At 36.2% G+C, this 20,636-nt stretch overlaps 1 protein-coding gene across 8 annotated transcripts in view; it reads right to left on the minus strand.

Annotated features, from left to right (window-relative positions):
• Positions 1-2,012: 2,012 nt before the first annotated feature.
• Positions 2,013-20,636, minus strand: part of Zfx (zinc finger protein X-linked) — a 49,872-nt gene continuing 31,248 nt past the window's right edge. For 7 of the 8 annotated variants that reach the window (XM_047536478.1, XM_047536475.1, XM_047536476.1 and 4 more), the window contains 5 exons: positions 10,204-10,353; positions 9,628-9,771; positions 9,102-9,254; positions 8,425-8,565; positions 2,013-7,602 (listed from right to left, as the gene is read on the minus strand). In XM_047536478.1, the coding sequence (XP_047392434.1) occupies positions 6,419-7,602; positions 8,425-8,565; positions 9,102-9,254; positions 9,628-9,771; positions 10,204-10,353 (1,772 nt within the window). In that variant the 3' untranslated portion in view covers positions 2,013-6,418. The remainder of the gene's footprint in view (positions 7,603-8,424; positions 8,566-9,101; positions 9,255-9,627; positions 9,772-10,203; positions 10,354-20,636) is intronic. The other variant, XM_047536483.1, reaches the window with a different exon arrangement.

Raw genomic sequence — 20,636 nt, forward strand, 5'->3', positions numbered from 1 at the left:
TACTTGTATAACATTTGTTCCAATAACACATATTTTGCAGCTGAAGAAATCTAATAAAATTAAAATTCCCTGGTTATAGTGGTGCATACCTATAATTCCAGCAACTCAGAAGGCTGAGGCAGGAGGATCACAAGCTTGAGGCCAGCTTTAGCAACTTAGCTAGACCATGTTCTCAAAAAAATAAAAAGGGCTGGGGTTGTAGCTCAGTGGCAAAGCACCCCTGGGTTCAAATTTTAACCCCTGGGTTAAAATTAAAAATTTAAAACTCAGTAAAGACATTTTTAAAAGGATAGTAATAGTCCAGGTTACTATGGGGTTGAGGGGGAAAGTATTTTACTTTCTTCTTTGTATCCTTCTATATTTTCCATATTCTCTCCAAAAGAATATGCATTTCAGAGAACTGTTTAAAGGCAACCAATAGATTTGGTAATACACTTGATGTTGAAAAGAAAATCGTCACAGAATGGAATCAATGCTGAGGTTACAAGTCAGATAAAAGACTTAAGTGTATAGACTAAGATCACAAGAGAACAATTTCTTGAATAAAAGTGGCATTGTGAAAGATCATTTTTTTCAAATTTTTGTTACAAAAGCATGCGATAAAATTAACTTGTAAGACCTCCATCTTTGTATAGCTGTAAATTTGCCCTTCAAAAATTATTTTTAAATTTTTTTTGCCATTTTTTTTTTAGTTGACGGACCTTTATTTTTATGTGGTGCTGAGAATCAAACCCAGTGCCTCACACATGCTAGGCAAGTGCTCTACCACTGAGCCACAATCCCAGCCCCCCAAAATTACTTTTCTGAAAAATAACCAAAGCATGCTGCTTGGGAGAAATAGCAACTAAACCTTTGAAAATCTGTTACAACTACCACTTCAGGAGAGAGCAGTTTAAAAATCATTAGGAGGAAGATGGACACAAAATAAACAAGGCTGAAGTGGAGGAGAATCTCACATTTTGCTACCGTTCTAATCATAAGAGGACAACCTAGAATTGGACTAACCTATATTAGGATGGAATAAGGCAACTCTTTTCCACCTTTTCCTGTGTTACATCCTTGGACAGCTGTGGAGGATGCTCCATTTCTCTGGTAAGAGACCGAACCAGTCTCTTTTAAGCTCATGGAGGAGTGGCAGGTAGGATCCCTGCCTTTAAGTGACTGACTGCTATCAGTCAAAGCCTACACTGAGGGGAAATAAACTGGAGGTAGACCTATTTCCACCTCTGGGGCTCCCAATTCAGCTTTACTAGCAAAAGTCACACGTTAAACTGGTGGTTTTTTGTGTCTGTTTTCAATGTAGTTAGAACCCAGAGGGGAGGACAGATATTAAAACCTCCAAAACCTCAACAGATAACTTTGCAATACTTCCCCATATTTCAAAGAATCTCAAGTAAAAGGAAATGGGTTCTGCATTTAAAGTCAATCACGAGCATGGGCATTCAAAAATCAATCTCTTGGAAAACAAAATAATTAATACAGGTCTAGTTAACTATTGTATAATTTTGGCCAATGTGTTTAGATATTTCTGTGGTAATTTACATAGCTAAATGCTATCTGGAATTCCTAAGTAGGTTTTCAGAAACAAAGCATCCCTAGTGGCTTTAAGCTACTCGTGGCTTTCTTTATGCAGTGGTATTCATCAATATCAGCAAGACAAGTGATATAGGAGGCGATGGAATGGAAGAAATCAAGTAAAGTAAAACGATTCTTGATTTTGACCTCAAATTTGATGGACTAAGTATTTCCATCTTGGAGGTCAGGAAGCAATTTTAAAATCCGAGTAGGTACAGATGCCATGCCTGATATGCAATAATAATGGTTACCTTGGTGCAAGAAGTGCTAATCAAGGGTTTGCACCACTTCTAGATTGTAAGAAGGATTTATTAACTGTTATCTGAGTCTCATTTAAACATGGATGTGGATGCATATGTGTGTGTGTGTCTCCTGTCTATAGCCAACACTCCACTAGGGTAACTTAAAACAAAATAGTAATTTATTTACAACGATAGCAAAGATGTCAAAAATAACAGGAACAATATATAACAAATCCAAGAATTATTTTATGAAAAAGGCAAACAATATATACATGAAACAAAAGATAAAAACAAGTAAAATTCATAGGGCAAACTTAATTTTGACCTTATCTAAAAAGCTGCAGAATGTGGCAAAATGAATTTTGGATTTGAATTACTTAAGTAATCCTGGGCCAATTAAACACACACACACACACACACACCTTTTTTCTCTTATACTTGTCAAATTCTCCTCTGAATTCAATTTACCTTTGAGGAATGCAACTGTGGGAGTGTATTAGAATACTTAGGAAGTGTAGTCTATTTACATGTTTGTGCACTAAAGAATATATTTACTGGCAGTCTCACACCTTAACGGTAAACTGAAGGTAGGAAACTTTCTGGTCCTATTTCACTTTCACCATTTATTTCTGGTTGCTTTGTGATTTTTCTCATTTACCACCCAAAATGTTATGCCAGCGATCCTTTAAGTTCCTCAAGTGCTCTAAAATAGTGTTTTCCAAACTTGATTTGAGCATGCGACAATTACTCGGGGAACATGTTACTAGATCACTGGGCCCCACACCCAGTTTCCCAGTCCAAGGGGAACTGGGTAGGGCTGAGAATTTGCATCTTTATTGAAGTCCCACCATGCTGCCAGCACTGCCAAGTCATACTTTAGAAACCACTGCTCTGAAATATCACCCCTTTTAAGGTTTTGATGGTCATGCTTCTCCCTACATGAATCCTAGAATTTGTGGGAAATTAAAAAAATTGCTAATACTGAGATTCCCAAAGAATAGAGCAACATGTTACTTGACTGGTCAGGACCATAGTTGGATTAGATGTCATTTGTCAGGCACTCTATTACAACAAAGTTTTTTCAGCATGGTCTGGTTTTGTTGCATTTATAGCTCTGGACAGTGATGGTCATCACATTCTCTTGGTCATTTATCTCAAGTTTTGGTGGTTTACTGTTTCACCTATTAGGTCAATGTTTTGCTCCTACAGTTGAACTGCAGAATCTCGCCTTCAAAAATCAAAGGTGTCACAAATCTCTTTCAATTTCTGAAAACTTTTCCCTAACTTCTAATTTTTACTATGACAATGGCCATCCTCTACTGTGTCAGCATCTACTAGAACCCTACAAACTGGGCACAGAGGGGTAACTTGAGGGCAGGGCTTCTATCGTGGAGTGGATAGCAGTCCCCACTGATTAAATGTGCTGTGGATTGATACTGAAATGAACTTTAAGTGCTCTCAAAACCCACTTTACGCATGGGTAATTTATATCAGGGGAATTGGAGATGCTAATAAAACAAATCCTTTATGAAGATAAAAGAAAAAATGAATTTCAAGGACATGCTCATCAAAGGACTCACCAATCACCTCTTAACTTCTCTGAAATATTACTTGCAAATTCACAGGACTGAAATATTATCAGTTTGCATCCGAGTCACAAAATTCAAAGCAATCAAGCATTTTGCATTCCACTGCTGCATAAAAGGGAATTAAGAAATGGGGGGATGAAAATAATCCACTGCTTTTGATGTTTATTAGGTTTACAAAAACTGTACATTTTTTTTTTTCCTTAAGAAAAAGCATTAACTTAGTACTGGTATCAAATAGACTAAACATTCATTAACAGGAAAATATTCTGATTTTTATTTTTGCACGTTATTCTCAAGTACACAATTACAATAATGTCACACATCCCTATATGATTTTCTTTTTATGTATTTTACTTTTTTTACAAAGTATACAGAGGGAGGGACATACAATATTTAATAGGATATTTCTACAGAACAATAACTTATATTATGTCCTTGTAAAAATCTGTACCTCTTTAAAACATTTAACTGAAACATCCATTTTTTAGCTTTGCTAATCAAATTGTTTTAAGAATTAAAACTAGGTTGTAACTAATGTCAGTACATAACAGTGACTACAATTTCATTTTCTCTTTATACAGACAAATACATTTTATATTCACTTGACCAAACCCTTAAATACCTTTTAAAGGCTTCAATATTGTGCTTTAAAAAGAAAAGAACTGTGTATGATTCCAGATTATGTAAAGAGAAATATAAAGTGTGTAAAGTGTTGTGTTCTTTATCTTTCAGTTTATTTAAAAAAATATAGTTAAATGACCCAATCATTTATATTTTCTGTAATAATTTTACAGGATGTTCTAAAATTAATAAATTTCTATTTTAAGTGTTTTACATTATTTCTGGGGAAAATAAAAATTAAGGGAGATTTTAAAGGTTCTCACAAAAAAACAGACAGAGCTTTCAAGAACAGTAGGGCAATGAATGACAGAATTGTAAGTTACTTTTTTAAAAAGCATGTTATGGAGGCCGACAGGACACAGGCATTCCCTATGGGGCAGGCTAGAGAAACCCATGCCTTGACTTTGACTGCATTTAGGCTGGAGTTCACATGAGCCTAAAGCACTTGATTCAGAACTAGCCTAAATCAATCTCACACTTCAGGGGCTTGCCAAACACCGAATATTTAGATTTCTAACCCTAAAAATATAACTCTTGAATACAAATATTGATGGCAAAGAGAAAGACAAAAGGTAAAAACCTAACGGCACAAAGGGATGGAGCACCATAATGAGGTGGCAAGGCAGCTATCAAGTGGGAAGAAAATTTCTGAATCTCCCATGATGTGCCAGATCCATGTGCCAACAGCCAATTCCAGGGACCTCCCCACCCCAAACAAAAAACTGTTTTCTGTTCTCCAAGAGTCTTAACATAACTAAATTCTAATCAACCAAATTCATTTTATAAATGTTATGACTCCGATTCAGACCTACATGTTAAAAATTGCCAACTCTCGAAGAAAAACAAAACTGAAAGACTTGGTGAAGTTCCAAATAAGGCCTCAAACTTTCCTTATGCACTTGGAACACACCTCTATCTTCTAACCTAAGCCAACTTGAGTGTTAAAAAGTTTTTTAAAAGTTTGCTAACTTTAACTGCCTAAGAACTAACAGAGCAGGCTGAACTTGCCAAGTGTAAGTCATAATTAGCACCCGTTCTCTGGTCCATGGAGCCATCACTTCTTCTCTGTCCCCCTCATTTGGTGAGACAGAGCTCTCTCTCTCCAGCTTCTCAGAGAGAACTGAGGGAGTCACGTCTGGATATTCATTAGCTTTTCAGAAAAATATAAAGGCATGGAGCTGAAACTGTATGAAAACATTCTATCTAAAAACATCTTAACCTCTATTTTTTTTTTCAATTACCAAAGATATTTAAAAGAAAATACCTTTACTCTTTAAAAATACTAGTGTCCTTATTTTCCTTCTAATTCTTCACCTGAGTAGTCTCTCTGAAGAGCATGACTTACAAAATGCTCTCTCATGCATCCCTGGATCTTTCATGTTATTGTAAATTTAATACTTTTCATTATAGATTTTAAACAACTACTACTTGGGGTTGTGTGTATAAATATGTAAAATAAGCAATACACACAGATACATGTTATATATATGTGTATATATATATATATATATAATTCAGGGTACATTTACATATATAAAGTTGCAAAGATCCTATGAGCCACAAGTTACCTCTAGGAGATTCCAAAATGCAGTCCTCAGTAAATTTCATTTGTAGCACACAACCATTCCAAGACAAAGCAGCACTGACAAAATAATCAAAATACAACAGGAGCAAGCAAAATTTTCCAATAAAGTTTTCTAAAAGTTTGCTATGCTAACAAAAGATGTAAATAGTCCAAAGAAAGCCAAAAAGAAGTATATTTTGTGTGCTAAACAAAATGAAAAGTAAACACGAACCCAGCCACTATTCTTAACTCAGCAATGCCAGGGACGCAAAAGCTCAAATGGAAACTTTCATTGTCATATGGTCTGAAAATATTAAACAGAACAAGTAAACCCTTCCACGCTGTGATCATTAGACGTGACTATAAAATCTCCCATTCATATTCAATGTCTCTGACAATTTTATTGTGAGAAATTTATGGGGAAAAAGAAAATGAGTCAACATGAATACTTTCAGAGTTACCAATCTAAAGTTACCTTAAGTTAAAAGATCTTAGAAGAGTACCATCAAGGTAGGCAAGGTAAATATTTAAATAAATATAAAACTTCTAAGATAGAAAAATTCAGTATAGAACCAGGGATTACTTTATTAAAAGCAACTAACTTGTTGCTACCTTTCCCCATTTATTAAACAAACTGAATAGAATTCAGAACACGCTACTGAACAAAATGAAAAAAAAAAAAAAAAAAAAGTCAACTAGAAGCAATAATTCTATTTGTACACAGCATAAATCAATATACAGTATTGTATGTGAACAAGACTGATTGGCTTTAAAATGAATTTCCTGCTTCAAGGCCAGTATCTCTACAAATGTCTGTAGAAGTATTGTTAGGGCAGGCCAACTTCTTTGTGATGTCGCATTATGTGCTGGTTCTTTTCTGAAGGTCTTCGGAAGCCTTTCTTGCAGTACTCACAGCGATGAGGATAGTCTTTTGTATGAATGGAAATAACGTGCCGTTTAAAGCCTGAGGCATCTGTAGTGCTATACTCACAGTACTCACACTGATATACTTTCCGGCCACTGTGTGTCTTCATATGCTTTTTAAGCTCATTCTGTTGCCTAAATCCCTTTCTACATCTCTTACACCTAAATGGAAGGTCCTTTGTGTGAACCGAGAGAATATGGCGACTTAGAACAAACGGATCTGCAATCTTAAAGTCACAATGTCTACACTGGTGCATTTTTTTACCCTTGTGGGCAGCCACATGTTTCTTGAGTTCCGAAGGCCTGTGAAAGCCTTTATCACACATGTCACACTTGTGGGGGTAGTCCTTTGTGTGAACTGAAATTATGTGTCGCTTCAAATCACTGGAGTTCGAACTCTTGTGGTCGCAATGCAAACACTGGTGTGTTTTGCTTTCTTGGTGGATAAGAGCATGTTGCTGCACCTCTTTGGTATCTGAGAAAGTCAGAAGACAAATGTCACATTTGAACGGCATCTCTTTACTATGCTTAGTTTTTACATGCGTTTTCAAGTTAGAAGAGTCTGCAGACCTATATTCGCAGTACTGGCATTGGTACGGCTTCTCACCAGTATGGATTCGCATGTGCTTTTTGAGCTCCGATGGGTGCCGAAAACCTTTACCGCACTCTACACAAATATGAGGAAAGTTCTTGCTGTGGACTGCCAAAAGGTGGCGATTCAATAACCCTTGTTCAGCTGTCTCATATTCACAGAATTTACACTTGTGCATTTTGTTGGCTCCTTTTTCCTTATGCACCATTTTGTGAGTAAACAAAGCCCCAGCGTGAGAGAAATGCTTGCCACACTCATCGCATTCGATGGCCTTCTCTGCCTTGCTGGTCAGCTTGTGGCTCTCCAGGTGATTGTGTAAACTTATCTTCTTGTTGGTAGTGTAATCACAGTCAGTACAGCGGTACTTCTTCTTGGCAAGGTGTTCAGGATGGTTTTTCATGTGCCTTTTCAAGAAACCTCGTGACTTAAACTTCTTCCCACAAATCATGCAAGGGTAGACAGTCAAGGGATGTCCATCAGGGCCAATAATTATTGCTAAAAAAGGAAAAGAAAAGATCATAAGGGATCGAATCAAGTTCTGTTTTGGCTTCTTCAAAAATTTAGTATGTGCTCTGAATACTATTGGCCACGGGCTCACTCTTGTTATGCTATCCCTTTTATCATTTTTCAACATAAGAGATATAATGAGAACCTGGTCTGGAAACTTCACTAAGTAGAACTGTACCAACCTCACTCCCTTCAGTTTAACAAAATTAATGAATAAATATGTAACTTCTATTAACCAGTGGTTAAAACCTTATCAATTCAGAAATCTGGGGGAAATTATTCATAGAAAGTAAAGTTTTGTAATCAAAATTCCTACTTTGGTTATTAAAAAAAAAAATTTATGCTAATTTACATTAAAACCTAAATATATCTATAAAATTTTTAGTATGCAAGTCATTATACAAGGATAGACAGGAATGTCACATGCTTTGAAGGACTTAGACTGCTGCTCTGTAAATTATGCCTGCTTTATGCTGACATAATTAGGTTCTTTAAATATACTAATTTTTTTTTTTTTACAAAAAGTTAATGCTTGCAACATATTTGAGGAATTGCTTTTCATTTCCACATAAAAATCATCCAAGTTTTAAAGATTTTCATCCATGTTTGATCCATTTCCCGTTTCTTTTTATCCAAGGAAATCATTCATGAATATCACTGAATTCTGAAAATTATATTTTCAAATTCAATACATAAAAACTACATGTGGTCTAGCAGCTAAAATGCCATCATGACACCCCTGTGGATACATTCTAGTTTCCTCTGAGAGCTCACAGAGCTCGCTGCGCCATAGAACTCGTGCGCCCTCACCTGTTTGGTACTGCCTGGAATCAGGTCTTCTCCTTTTCTTTGGTTTTTGCTTAGCCAGTCTGCCGAGGCCAGCAGACTCATCTATGTGCAAGAGGGCACTTGCAGTGCCATTCCGGTTTTCAATTCCATCAGAATTATTACCTAACAATGCGCATTAGAAAACAAAATTATACAGTATTATAAATTATAAAGAATTAGGAATTCTTTATTAACTATGACAATGAAACGTAAGCCATGATACTCATGAATGACAGAAATGCCCCATTCTAGGTAATGGGTTTTATGAGCACATTTATTATAGTGAGACTGTAGGAAATGTCTAACTTCCAAAGCTAAAAACACATGTCAGCATTTTCCCCATGGACTCCCTTTGTGTCTCCCCAAATTATAAAGTCATGGGCCAGATATAATCAAGATGAAAGTTTCAGCTTGAAAGCCTGTGTACTTCTTGCAATACTTCCTTCTACATAATATACACATGAAGGAAATTCCTGTTAAAAATAAAGACAAAAAATAGACTTTATAATCTTCCTCTACTCTTGCTTAAGTCAAATAATCTTGATAGGGAACTGGTAGTTCAGATTTCTGAAACCTAAAACCACAGAAACTGTTTTCCAACCACGAATTGCAGTTCAAGAACCAACTCAGCCAATCCTCAGGGTTCCTGTGTGACTTACCGTAAGCTGCTGCCCATGCAATTGGCATGAAGGTTTTGATTTCATTGTCATCCATTTGCTGTTCATGCACAGCAGCAGCAGCTGCTGCTGCTGCAGCATCCTCCTCTCCTACAATCACTTCCATATAAACTTCATCAGCAATTTCAGCAACATCTATATAGAAAATATAAAAACTTTCTGACCAGGTTTACAGAGATCAAAGGAAAGATACTTATACCTGAATTCAGTTAATAAATAGAAAGAAGGTGCAAGTATTACATACCAAACAACATAGCTTTCATGTAATAAGCACTCAATAAACATCTATTGAAGGAATCATTCATTTCTTGGCTTTCATCATAATTTGGTTTTAAAGCAACATTTTAAACATACATAGTCATTGATGCTTCTCTCAGAATATGGCAGTATAATAAGTACTAAAATGATGCTACTTGTTCTCTTCAAATATTGGCCATTTTTAACAAAGAGGGAAAGAGGAAGCTATAAAAACATAAAATTTTCTCCCACAAAAAGGCCACCTACTTACTTAAATCTTCATCTTCTTGCTGAGAGTCATTGACAGTCATATAAACCATCTTTTCCCTGGGAACACGAATACTGCTGTTCTGATCAAGCAGTTCAACTCCATGATCATTCTCAGGCTCACTCTCCACAATGTCTACGGTTCCACCTATCGGAGAAGACAACTCCAAGAATTTATTTGAAAACTTCATTTCCACTTCTTCTCCCTTTTAACATACTTTTGAAAAATTACTTTTATATATGCTTTTCTGTCACTACATTAGAATTCTTGCTTAAAAGTTATCTCCAGCTGGGCATGGTGGCACATGCCTGTAATCCCAGCTACTCCGAGGCTGAGGTGGAAGGATCTCAAGTTCAAGGCCAGCCTAGACAACTCAGCAAGAAAGACCCTGTCTCAAAATAAAAAATAAAAGGGGTTGGGGATGTAGCTCAGTGGTAGAGCACCCCTGGGTTCAATTCCCTGTACTGCATGAAAAAAAGTTATCTTCAGAAAATATTTCAAATGCTGTCGCTCTAATCCAAAAGTAATCAGATTGAGTTATTTGATCAGGATGTATAATGTGCTAAGGTTTCCTCTTACCTAAGTCATCCTCTCCAGGGTCAGCTTTAAAAATGTACACCTTGATGACTTCAGGACAAGTGCCATCCACTTTACAAGGATCGATTTCCGACTCTGCATCCATAGTCATTCCAGATGAACCGTCATGTTCTATTTTTCCAGCATCATCCACTAAATAGGCAGGAAATACATCACAATTAAGATACATAAATAAAACATCACTGTTTTCCAAAGTCCTTTTCACAGCTGAGCATGGTGGTACATGCCTGTAATCCCAGCAACTCGGGAGACAGAGGCAAGGCCCTTGGCAGTTTAGCAAGACTGTCTCAAATTAAAACATAAAAAGGCTGCAGATCCAACTCCATGGTAGTGTTCCTAAGTTCAATCTCCAGTACAAAATAAAGAGAGAATCCTTTCACAAATATAAACTCTAACTTGATTCACATAAAATGTTGATGTTTTTACCTAGACAAGTAGAAGTTCAATAAATACATTTCTTTATAAAGACGTTTTAAAATAGGATCAGATGTTAAAGCAAAGACTGCTACATAGAGAAAACTACCCTGATACCCTAGAAAACTGTAACAAAGCAATATAACTAGCCTGTGCTAAGCCATAGGTAAAAGTATTCCTACATTTAAGTTATTTATTTATTAATACAATACATACTGTGAATTGAACTGAGAGGTACTACCCATGAGTTACATCCCTTTTCATTTTGATGCAAGGTATCACCAAGTTGCCAAGGCTGCCTTGAACCCAAGATCCTCCTGCCTTAGCCTCCTGAGTCACCCAGGTTTTAGGCATATCTCCACGCCCAGTTAACAAATATTTTTTTAATACTTAAGATAAGGAGTTTCAAAGAATGCCCTAGTAGTAAAATCAAAAAAACAGTCTTCATATAAATATTTTATAAGCACTACTTCATGGTTACTATTCTTGAATATCATTTGATCTGATCTATTTCCATCAGAATAAGACACTTAAAAATAATTAAATATGAATGCCAGACAGGTGCACTGTAATGAGATGGTCAATGGAAATTCTGCTTAATCTTGAAACTGTGCATAGTTTTATATACACATCATACACACAAATTTATTACAGTAATGAGTCCAGGTTCCTGATGGCAAGTGCAGCAATATGAGAATTCAAGTATATTCTCATATACCCACTGTCCTCCCAAATGGCTGTGTTACATTGAAAGGAAAAAACAGAGGTACATATAATTACTAGTAGCAGAGAGCCAGGATATACAACCAACATTACATTTTTTAAGGCTTCATAAAAGTAGCCAAGGAAATAAGTGTGCTATTATGCATAAGAATTAGAAAATAAAACAGGAAAAAAACAATGTCTTAAAAAAGACTGCTGGGGATGTAGCTCAGTGATAGAGTGCCCATGAGTTCCAATCCTAATACAAAAATAAAAACAAAAAAATAAACCAGACTCTAGATTTGAAAAATACCCAAAATATAATCCCCATACAATGTAACCTTACACTACACATCACTTCTGAGCATTTCTAGCACAAGATAAAGTGTGGCTAACGTTAATAAAACTTAGCACGTAGGGCAATTTTTTTGCAAAAACTGAATCCAACGATGTTATTCTATTAAAGAAACACTGCAGGAACGTTCTCTCTGCTCTAGGTCCAGCTAAAGACCAAACAGAAGAGAGCAGGACCAAGGCCCAGAAATGGTTTGTTTAGCTTGTCTTCAATACCCTCAACAAGTCTTTCCATTTCCCCTTTTCCCTTTTTGTTGCCTTTCTGGTTTTCCACTGCTAGACAGATCTATTTCCTTTTGGTTGGACATTTATGTTTTCTTCAATTCAGCAAACAGTAAATCACAATGGTATATTAGATTTTATGGAAGGTATTGGAGATACAAATATAAAAAAGTGATAGACTCCAGAGGTTTATAGTCTAGTGGGAAAACAGACAAATAGATAATTATTTTTAAATACAGCAATGCAGCTACCATTTATTAAGTGATTAAATTTAAGTACTATTTAATACAACAACTCTGTGAGGGAGTTGGACCAGTACTATTGACATTTTACAATACAGCAAACTTAAGTATAAAGAACTTGAGTTAAAGTCACACAAAATTCAAATCTCAAGCCACATGAGTCCTAAGAATTGATGGCTGCCATAGAAACAAAGAAAGGATGTATCACTCAGGCTAAGAACTTCTGGGGTTTGGAGGAGATGGAAACTGGCAAGGACCATGGATTTTTGAAAAATTAATAAATAGTATAACTATCTAAAGATGACTTCATTTAACTACGGTACATATGCACAATGGAATATTAGCCTTAAAGAATGAAATTATGGCATTTGCCAGTAAATGGATGGAACTGGAGGATATTATGTAATGTGAAATAAGCCAATCACAAAGAACCAAAGGTTGAATGTATTCTCTGATATGCGGATGCTAATTCACAATGGGGGTAGGGGAGAGAATAGTGGTATTTTGGACTAAACAGAGGGGAGTGAGTGGGGCTAGGAATGATAGAGTGAATCAGACATTATTACCCTAGGTGCATATATGATTACATGACCTGTGTGACTCTACACCATGTACAACCAGACAAATGAGAAGTTATATTCCATTTATGTATGATGTATAATGCAGTCTACTGCCATGTATTAATAATTAGAACAAATTAAAAAAAAAAAAAAAAAAAAGGATGCTTTCTTTTAGTTGAAATCAGATGAATGTGATGTGCCCATGACTCAGGCAGGCAGAGCCAGTACCAGAACAAATGTTAGGTGGTAGTGGCTTGACCACTGTAACATTTTAAATTCATAGTCATCTCTTATGTAAGTTATACCCATTAAACCAAGACAGAACCCGGATTTTGAGATCTTTGAAATGATTCTTCTGCAAAGTCCTATCATGCTATCAGGTCCAAAAATTACATTTATGAATTTTTATATAGAAAATCAAGATGAATGCAGTATTTCCAAAGGCAACATTAAAAAGCAAACATGTACTGACAATTTATCAACTTAGTTTCTGACTTACTGAGAATCAAGACCATCCATAACCCAGATAAATTATTGCAGAGAGCTGCCAGCCAACCACATCCCCAAACCTTTCTTGTCATTCACAAACATATATTATAAAATTTAATCAGCTTGCTTCAAATGCAAAGTGCCAAGAATCTTTGGGCTGAAAACAGTTGTTCTGGTCTACTTTTGACACTGTAACATTATTAAATAGCAAACTACATTTTAATATATATTCGATTTCAAAACCAAACATGCCAATTTAAAATACACTTGATAAATCATACTTTTCCTTACATAATTCCTTACATAATTAAAAAATGAAGGTCACCTGGCTGGGGGGGTGTAACTCAGTGGTAGAGCACTTGCCTAGCATGTACAATGCCCTGGGTTTCATCCCTGGCACGGGGGGTGGGGGGTGGGGGTGGTGAGGGAACAAAGGTCACAAAGAAAAAGCAAAACCTTGTTTACATACATTTGTGTTTACACATATTACAAGATGATACTGAAGTTGAACTGTCATGAAATCTTTAATAACAAACTGATACAGAACATGAAAGAGGATTAGTGTCAAAAGATTGGCAAATGTTGCACTGTACATTGATGGCTCCCATGGAAACAAAGAAAGGATGCATCACTCAGGCTAAGAAAAAGAGAAGCACACTTATTTCAGGTAAAGGCAAAGAGACAAAGGTAGAGACACAAGAAATGGCATGATGCTAATGGAACACATCTTTCAGCATTGCTAGGATGGAGAATAAAGCTCATCACAAAGCGTGGGAGGAAACATGGGAGACTTCTAAACCTATGCCAAGTCATGGAGGACCTCACATAACTGGCAGAGAAGCTCAAACCTGATCCTGGTAGGCTGGAGATTTCTCAATCTAATCAGGCATCCGAATCTCTTGGGGAACTTATAACATAGGCTCCCATCCCACAGTTCTACAAAATTAGAATGTGTAGGGATGATGATATATGTAGACTGATTTAGAGGTATCCTACCCTTAGGAGTCTGACCAAAGATTTGAGAATACCTGCTGTGACGATGAGAAACTTTTAAGTAGGAATGACAAGGTCAGATGCCCATTTTGCTACACCACCCTGCTGGCCTTGAAAAGGTGGATACAAAGGGATCAAGACATGAAGCAGGGAAACCACTGGTGAGTCTACTACAATAACATAGACAACAGGTAACAGATGATGTGGACTTGAATCAGGACAGAGGTAGTGCATATTGGAAAGAGCGTTAGACTTGAGGCCTATCTTAGGATTAAAATGAGCAGGACTTGGTGCACTTCTGAAAACTTAATATGACACAGGAGCCAAGGAGTATAATTGGGGTTTTTTATTTAGGGGAATGAATGACTGAGGTAAGAAATGTAAGAGAAACAAGGAAAGGGATTTCTCTTCCTGAATAGTTGATTACTTTAATATCCCAAGGATAACATCCCCAAAAGCTCTCAGAGCCAGTGCTTCTCCCTACCACTCTGTGCTACGAACACCCCTTGCTTGCTTTTCTCAGAGTATGATTCCCTGCATTATCACTATTTGCATCACCCCTGCCATCTCTCCCAATTGATAACACAAAACCTGTATTTAAGTCTTTTAAGAGTGTGGTGATAGTGATACTCAGAATATTGATGAATCAATGGTTCCATGAATGACTGAGATGTAAAGTCAGCAGCTGAATATTTAAGTCTGAGAGCTGAATACTGACACACAGATTGGGAACCATCAGCTATGTTAACTAAGTCTTGTGATCATACAGTGAGAATTTGCAGTGTGGAGGAGGAGGGGGCTGAGGACAGAGACCTGAGGAATGCCATAGTTCAGAAAGGGACAAAAAGGGCTCCCAAAGGAACCTGAAAAGAAAAAGCAGGAAAGGACAATAGAAGGGAATGAAGAAAGCCAGGGAATTAAAAGTGACAGGAAACCTAACGAGGCCCAGGGCAGTAATACAGTAGGCACACAAGCCCAGGAGGATGCCTGCACTAGCTGTGGTAACCCAATATCACTGATGTTCTTGATGAAAGCAGTGAAGGTCATGTGGGGTCAGTGCAATGCGTTGAAGACAGTCAAGGGAAAGCCTAGCACAGTGGTGCATGCCTATTAATTCTAGTGACTCAGGAGGCTGAGGCAGAAGGATCACAAGTTTGAGGCCAGTCTCAACAATTTAGGGAGCCACTTAGCAACTTACCGAGACATTTCAAACTAAAAAAATAAAAAGGGCTGGGAGCATAACTCAGTGGTTAAAGCACCCCTGGGTTCAAACTCCAGTGCCAGGAAGAAGAAAAAAAAAAAAAAAAAAAAAAAAAAAAAAAAAAACAGAGTAAATGGAAGGTATGAATTTCTTCAAGCCTTATTTATAAAAGGAAAGCAAAGGGGCAACAACTAGAACACATGGAGGGTAAAGAACTCTCCCGCTCAACTGATAAAAAATACTCAAGTCTGTTCAATCTGGGAAAGAAACAGAAGAGAAAGTGAGAGGTTGAAGCCAAAGGACACAGAAATTTCTGAATCCACATCTCAAAGAAAAGGGATATATGAAACTAGCAGCAAAAACCAACACATTTTTCTAAAATAGGAGAAACACCCTATCCTTCTGAAACCTGAGGACATATATGTGGATAAGAATGTAGCTCAACTGTATTCAGCGGTGGGGGAAGATTGTACTGTGCTAAGTTGGAGAAGTCCATGGCTGGTGGTTTCAATCACAGATGGCAATGGGAGCAGAGGACTTAGGTAAACAGTGAGAACAGCAGCCTAGGTTAAGAGGCTGAGAAGCTAGAGAAAATGAGCTGATTCAGGAAAGTGATCCACTGAACCTGAATGAAAAGGTTCAAAGAGACTACCTGGTTAAACTCTCCGCCATCAAAATAAATAAATAAACAAACAAACAAACAAAAACAAATAAATGTTCTCTGAATTCTGAATGTAACTACCTAAATTAAAGTATTGTAATTTCCTTTGTAAAATGGTTTGGGAGGCAAAGGGAGTGGGCATTATATCCTTATTTCTGGTCCAATGTTTACTTACCATTTTTCAAAGCTAAACATTTTAGACATACCCAGCTAACTAAGCCAAGGTTATTTTGGAATTTCAAACAGAATATAGCATTAAGAGGAAGCTCTCACCAAACTAGGTAGAAGAATTCAAAATAAATCAGTAATATCTTCAGCTAATTCATCTCTGAACAGTTTGACATTGATGAAACTGGCCTAAACTTTGGCAAGGTTTATCAAAACTGATTCTAACAGGTACTGGAAAATCAAATGTCCTTGTGTTTATAAAGACCAAGGCCAGGCTTGCCACTTTTGCATACAGGATTTGTCGGTACCAGCATTAACACCTTTGATGACTGGAAAATCTAATCATTTTAAAACTTACAAAATGTCTTATATTTACCTATAATTTGGAGTAAATAACCCTTCTGTTTGCTCTCATAAATGTGTAGTAAAACACATTTCAAATATAACAACTTACCTGATAGCGAAACTATTGTATTATTTTTCTAAAAGTAGAATTCACCTTCAGATTTTCACCTTGAAAACTTGCCCCACTAATTTCAACCTATGAAATTATTCTGAATATGAAATATTAGAGAAGTGATTTTAAAAAAAAACACACTTTGATGGTCCTGTTAAGTACTCAGATTTTCACTGTGATTTGAAAGCTACCATTAAAAATGAATTTCTAAAAACAGACAAAGAAGGCTTCGATAAAAGTGAGTCATCATACATATGATTTCTGCATAAGTGCCTTCTTCTAATGTAGTAATGAAGGGCTAGAGCTTTAGAATAAGGCCTCTCCAAAATAGAAGAGCATAATTTCTGGAAATTAAGACTACTTCTAATAATAACTACCATTTGCATGGCATTTTGCAATTTCCTTAGCGCTTCTATATACTTTTTATTTCAGTTGATTCTCAACTTCTCCGGATAAAGAAATAAAGGCTCTAAGATGGTATGTACTTACCCAAAGTCAGTGAGCTAATGAGGCATGAGGGAAAGGAGGACACGCCTGTCTTTAGAACCCAGATCTTCATTTTTGACTTCTGACTTTTAAAAAAATGTATGTTCATTGTCTAAAATCTAGTACTGAGGGCTGGGGATATAGCTCAGTTGGTAGCGTGCTTGCTTTGCAAGCACAAGGCCCTGGGTTCAATCCCCAGCACCATAAAAAATAAATAAATAAAATTTAAAAATAAATAAAATCTAGTACTGAAAAACTAAATAACCAATAACCCCATCAACCAGAAATTCCATCATTATAATCGGTAAATTTCTCATCTTTATTCTTTTAAAAAGTAAAACTGGCATCAGTCTCCTCAAGTCTTATACAATAATAATCTTTATATCTCATCCAGTATTTCAAACCTAAAAACTGAAGTAAAACTTTTGACTTACCAATGATGTCATTAGTAATAGCAAAATATAGGTTCCTACTACTAATGCTTCAAGGAAGCTTCAATAAAACACCCTGAAGACTGAAAATTAGGGGATGATTATTTGCAATGCTAATATATACTATGGTGTCTAAAAATATAGTTCATTAAAATTTCAGCAAACCCAACAGTTTCTGGTAAAGAAAACAATGGGGGGGGGGCTGTGGAGAGCAGGGGAAATATCCTTCAAATAAATTATTAAGGAAATGTTGATCTAATTTTTAAAAAATAATTGGCAGGCTGAGCTGATTCCTACATGAAAAGCACCATGGAAAACTTAATAGAATAAGAAATGGTGGTTGTGATAGAGGATAATAAACATTTACTCACTATATATTCCAGGCCCAGAATGATGCTAAGGTCTTAAAGAAGTATACCTTTTACTCTTAACAACCTTATGAAGCAAGAAATATTGTTTTGTAATTGTCACCTCTCTAAGCTTCTAGATGAATTTCATTATAATTTTGCCAAGATTTTTATGTATGTATAATTTCATTATGATTTTGCCAAGAATACACACACACACACACACACACACACACACACACACGCACACACACAATGTTATAGTACATGTAGAGAGGGGGGAGAATGTGTATTTGATTTGCACTGGAATTGCATTTTGTCTAAATTAACATAAAGAGGCAGTTTTACTGTTCTCAGTCTTTCCATTAAAGTTCTTGGTTGTCTGTCTCTCCAGTTACTCAAAATTGCCTCATCTCTCAAGATCAAGTTGTAAAAAGTTTATTTACCTTCTCCAAGAACAAATGAACTGTTTCTTAGTTGATCTCGGTTCCCTACGTTTCCTACCAAACACCCCTGGGCAGTGCCCCCAGTCAGCTTTCCTAAAGCAAAGATTCAGTCACCTTAATCTTTAACAGAGAAGGGGGACCCATTTCCTACCAAATAAAAGACACATTACTTATTGTAGCAATCCACCTCTGACCATATTGCCTATCCCTTCAGTACTGTCTCCCCCAAAGAAACAGACCATGTGTCCTCAACTTAAACAAGATATTATTTCCATTCCTTTATGCTTCTTCAATCTTGTTTTTTGTTTGATTGTTTGTTTGTTTGTTTGTTTTGCCAGAGATTGGATCCAGGGGCACTTAACCACTGAGCCACATCCCCGGATCTTTTTTTAATTTTGAGACAGCGTCTCACTAAGTTGCTTAGGGCCTCACTAAATTGCTGAGGCTGGCTTTGAACTTGTGATCTTCCTGCCTTGGCCTCCCAAGCTACCGGGATTATGGGTGTGCACCACTGCACCCAACCCAATTTTGCCTTTTTTTTTTTTTTTTTAATATTGCTTGTTGTAGTAATGATGCATCTTATTATTTAACAAAAAGTATTTAAGAAGTATCAGAGGTAATTAAAATGTACTCGAAATCCTACCATTCCTCCCCTTGGAACTATCAATAGAACTTACAGATCATTAAGACATTTCACATATAAAAGAATGTTAAAATGGATACTTTTTATGAAAACTGGATATTATACATACTATTTTTAAATGAAAATTATTAAATTAGAATTTACTTGAACTCAAGAACAAAACAACTTTAATTCTGTGATTCATCTCATTCCCTGGCAAACACTCTTGATTCCTTTGCCCTACCCGTTTTTTGTTTCATTATAATGGTGTGGCAGAATCACAAACTTGGCAACTTGCCTCTCTGCCTCTGGACCAGCACCTATGTAGCTAAATTCAGTTACAAACAGAGAAATTTGAACCTTTTTTTTTTGATACTTTTCCCTTCTCCTCTTTTCCAGATTCTCCTCCACCCCCAAATCTCTGATGCTACCTCCCTAATCCCACTGTTGCTGACCTTTCTTCTTCACTGAGAACAAGCAAGATAATCAGAGATTCACTATCCACCTACCAATAACCCACAAACATTTCCCCACCTGTTACCACAAACCATCTGTGTTTCTCCATAACACCTTCTCCCTTCTTTACTGCTCCAAACCCCCTTCTCTCTTTTCCCCTCCCTCTCTTGCTCACAATCATGTATCCTTCAAAGGACAGGGTGATGGTTGATTCTGTCTAGGTCTCAGCAGATAAACGGTAAATATTAACCACAAGGTCAGTCTAGAGCTCCGATTGCTTCTAATGGTTTCAAGATACAGCCCTTTTTCTAATCTTCTTGGTGGAGGGGAGGAAAAAACTAAAACATTTTTGCCTTAAGTGCTTTATTCTTTTTTCAAAAAAAAATATTTTTAAGTCATAGATGGGCACAATACCTTTATTTTATTTATTTATTTATTTTTATGTAGTGCTGAGGATCAGTGCCTCAAGCACTCTACCACTGCACCACAACCTTAGTCCAAGTGCTTTATTCTTGGTATATATCTAACTAACGCCCAGACTAAACATTCTACTGAAAACTGATTCACTAATTTTAGTGTTGACTTCTCAACAAATTTCATAGTGCCTACACAATAATTTTCAATGAAGTAACAAACCTCTTCAAATTTTATCAGAGCAAACTTTAAAAGAGATGTTCAAGGTGATAATAGTAATAATAATGTACTACATACTTGAAAACCACTAAGAAAGTACATAGATTTTAAGTGTTCCCACCACACACAAAAAAGTGAGGTAAATGCATGTTAATTACCTCAATTTAGCCATTCAACAATGTAAACATATTTCAAAACATCCTGTTTTATATCACAGATGTATACAACTTTTATTTGTTAACTAAAAATTGTAATAATAAAATATAAATAGATGTTCAACACAAACTCTCTAAAATATCCTTAGTTTAAGGCTTTCCTCACATTTCAGAAATATTCCCATTTTGATACATATTTTTTAAATTTCAAAATTTTATTCTGTGCTTTACCACACACATCCAATAATTAAACCACAGAACAAAGGAATATTCTACTATTTCTGCTGTGCCAATGGCCCCAAGAATCAATTAACTTTTAGATTTGTTGATTTTCAGAGTTAATGCATTAAACATAGGGGTTTAAACTCTATATATT

Source organism: Sciurus carolinensis, chromosome X (assembly GCF_902686445.1).
Source record: "Sciurus carolinensis chromosome X, mSciCar1.2, whole genome shotgun sequence".
Classification (NCBI taxonomy): domain Eukaryota; kingdom Metazoa; phylum Chordata; class Mammalia; order Rodentia; family Sciuridae; genus Sciurus; species Sciurus carolinensis.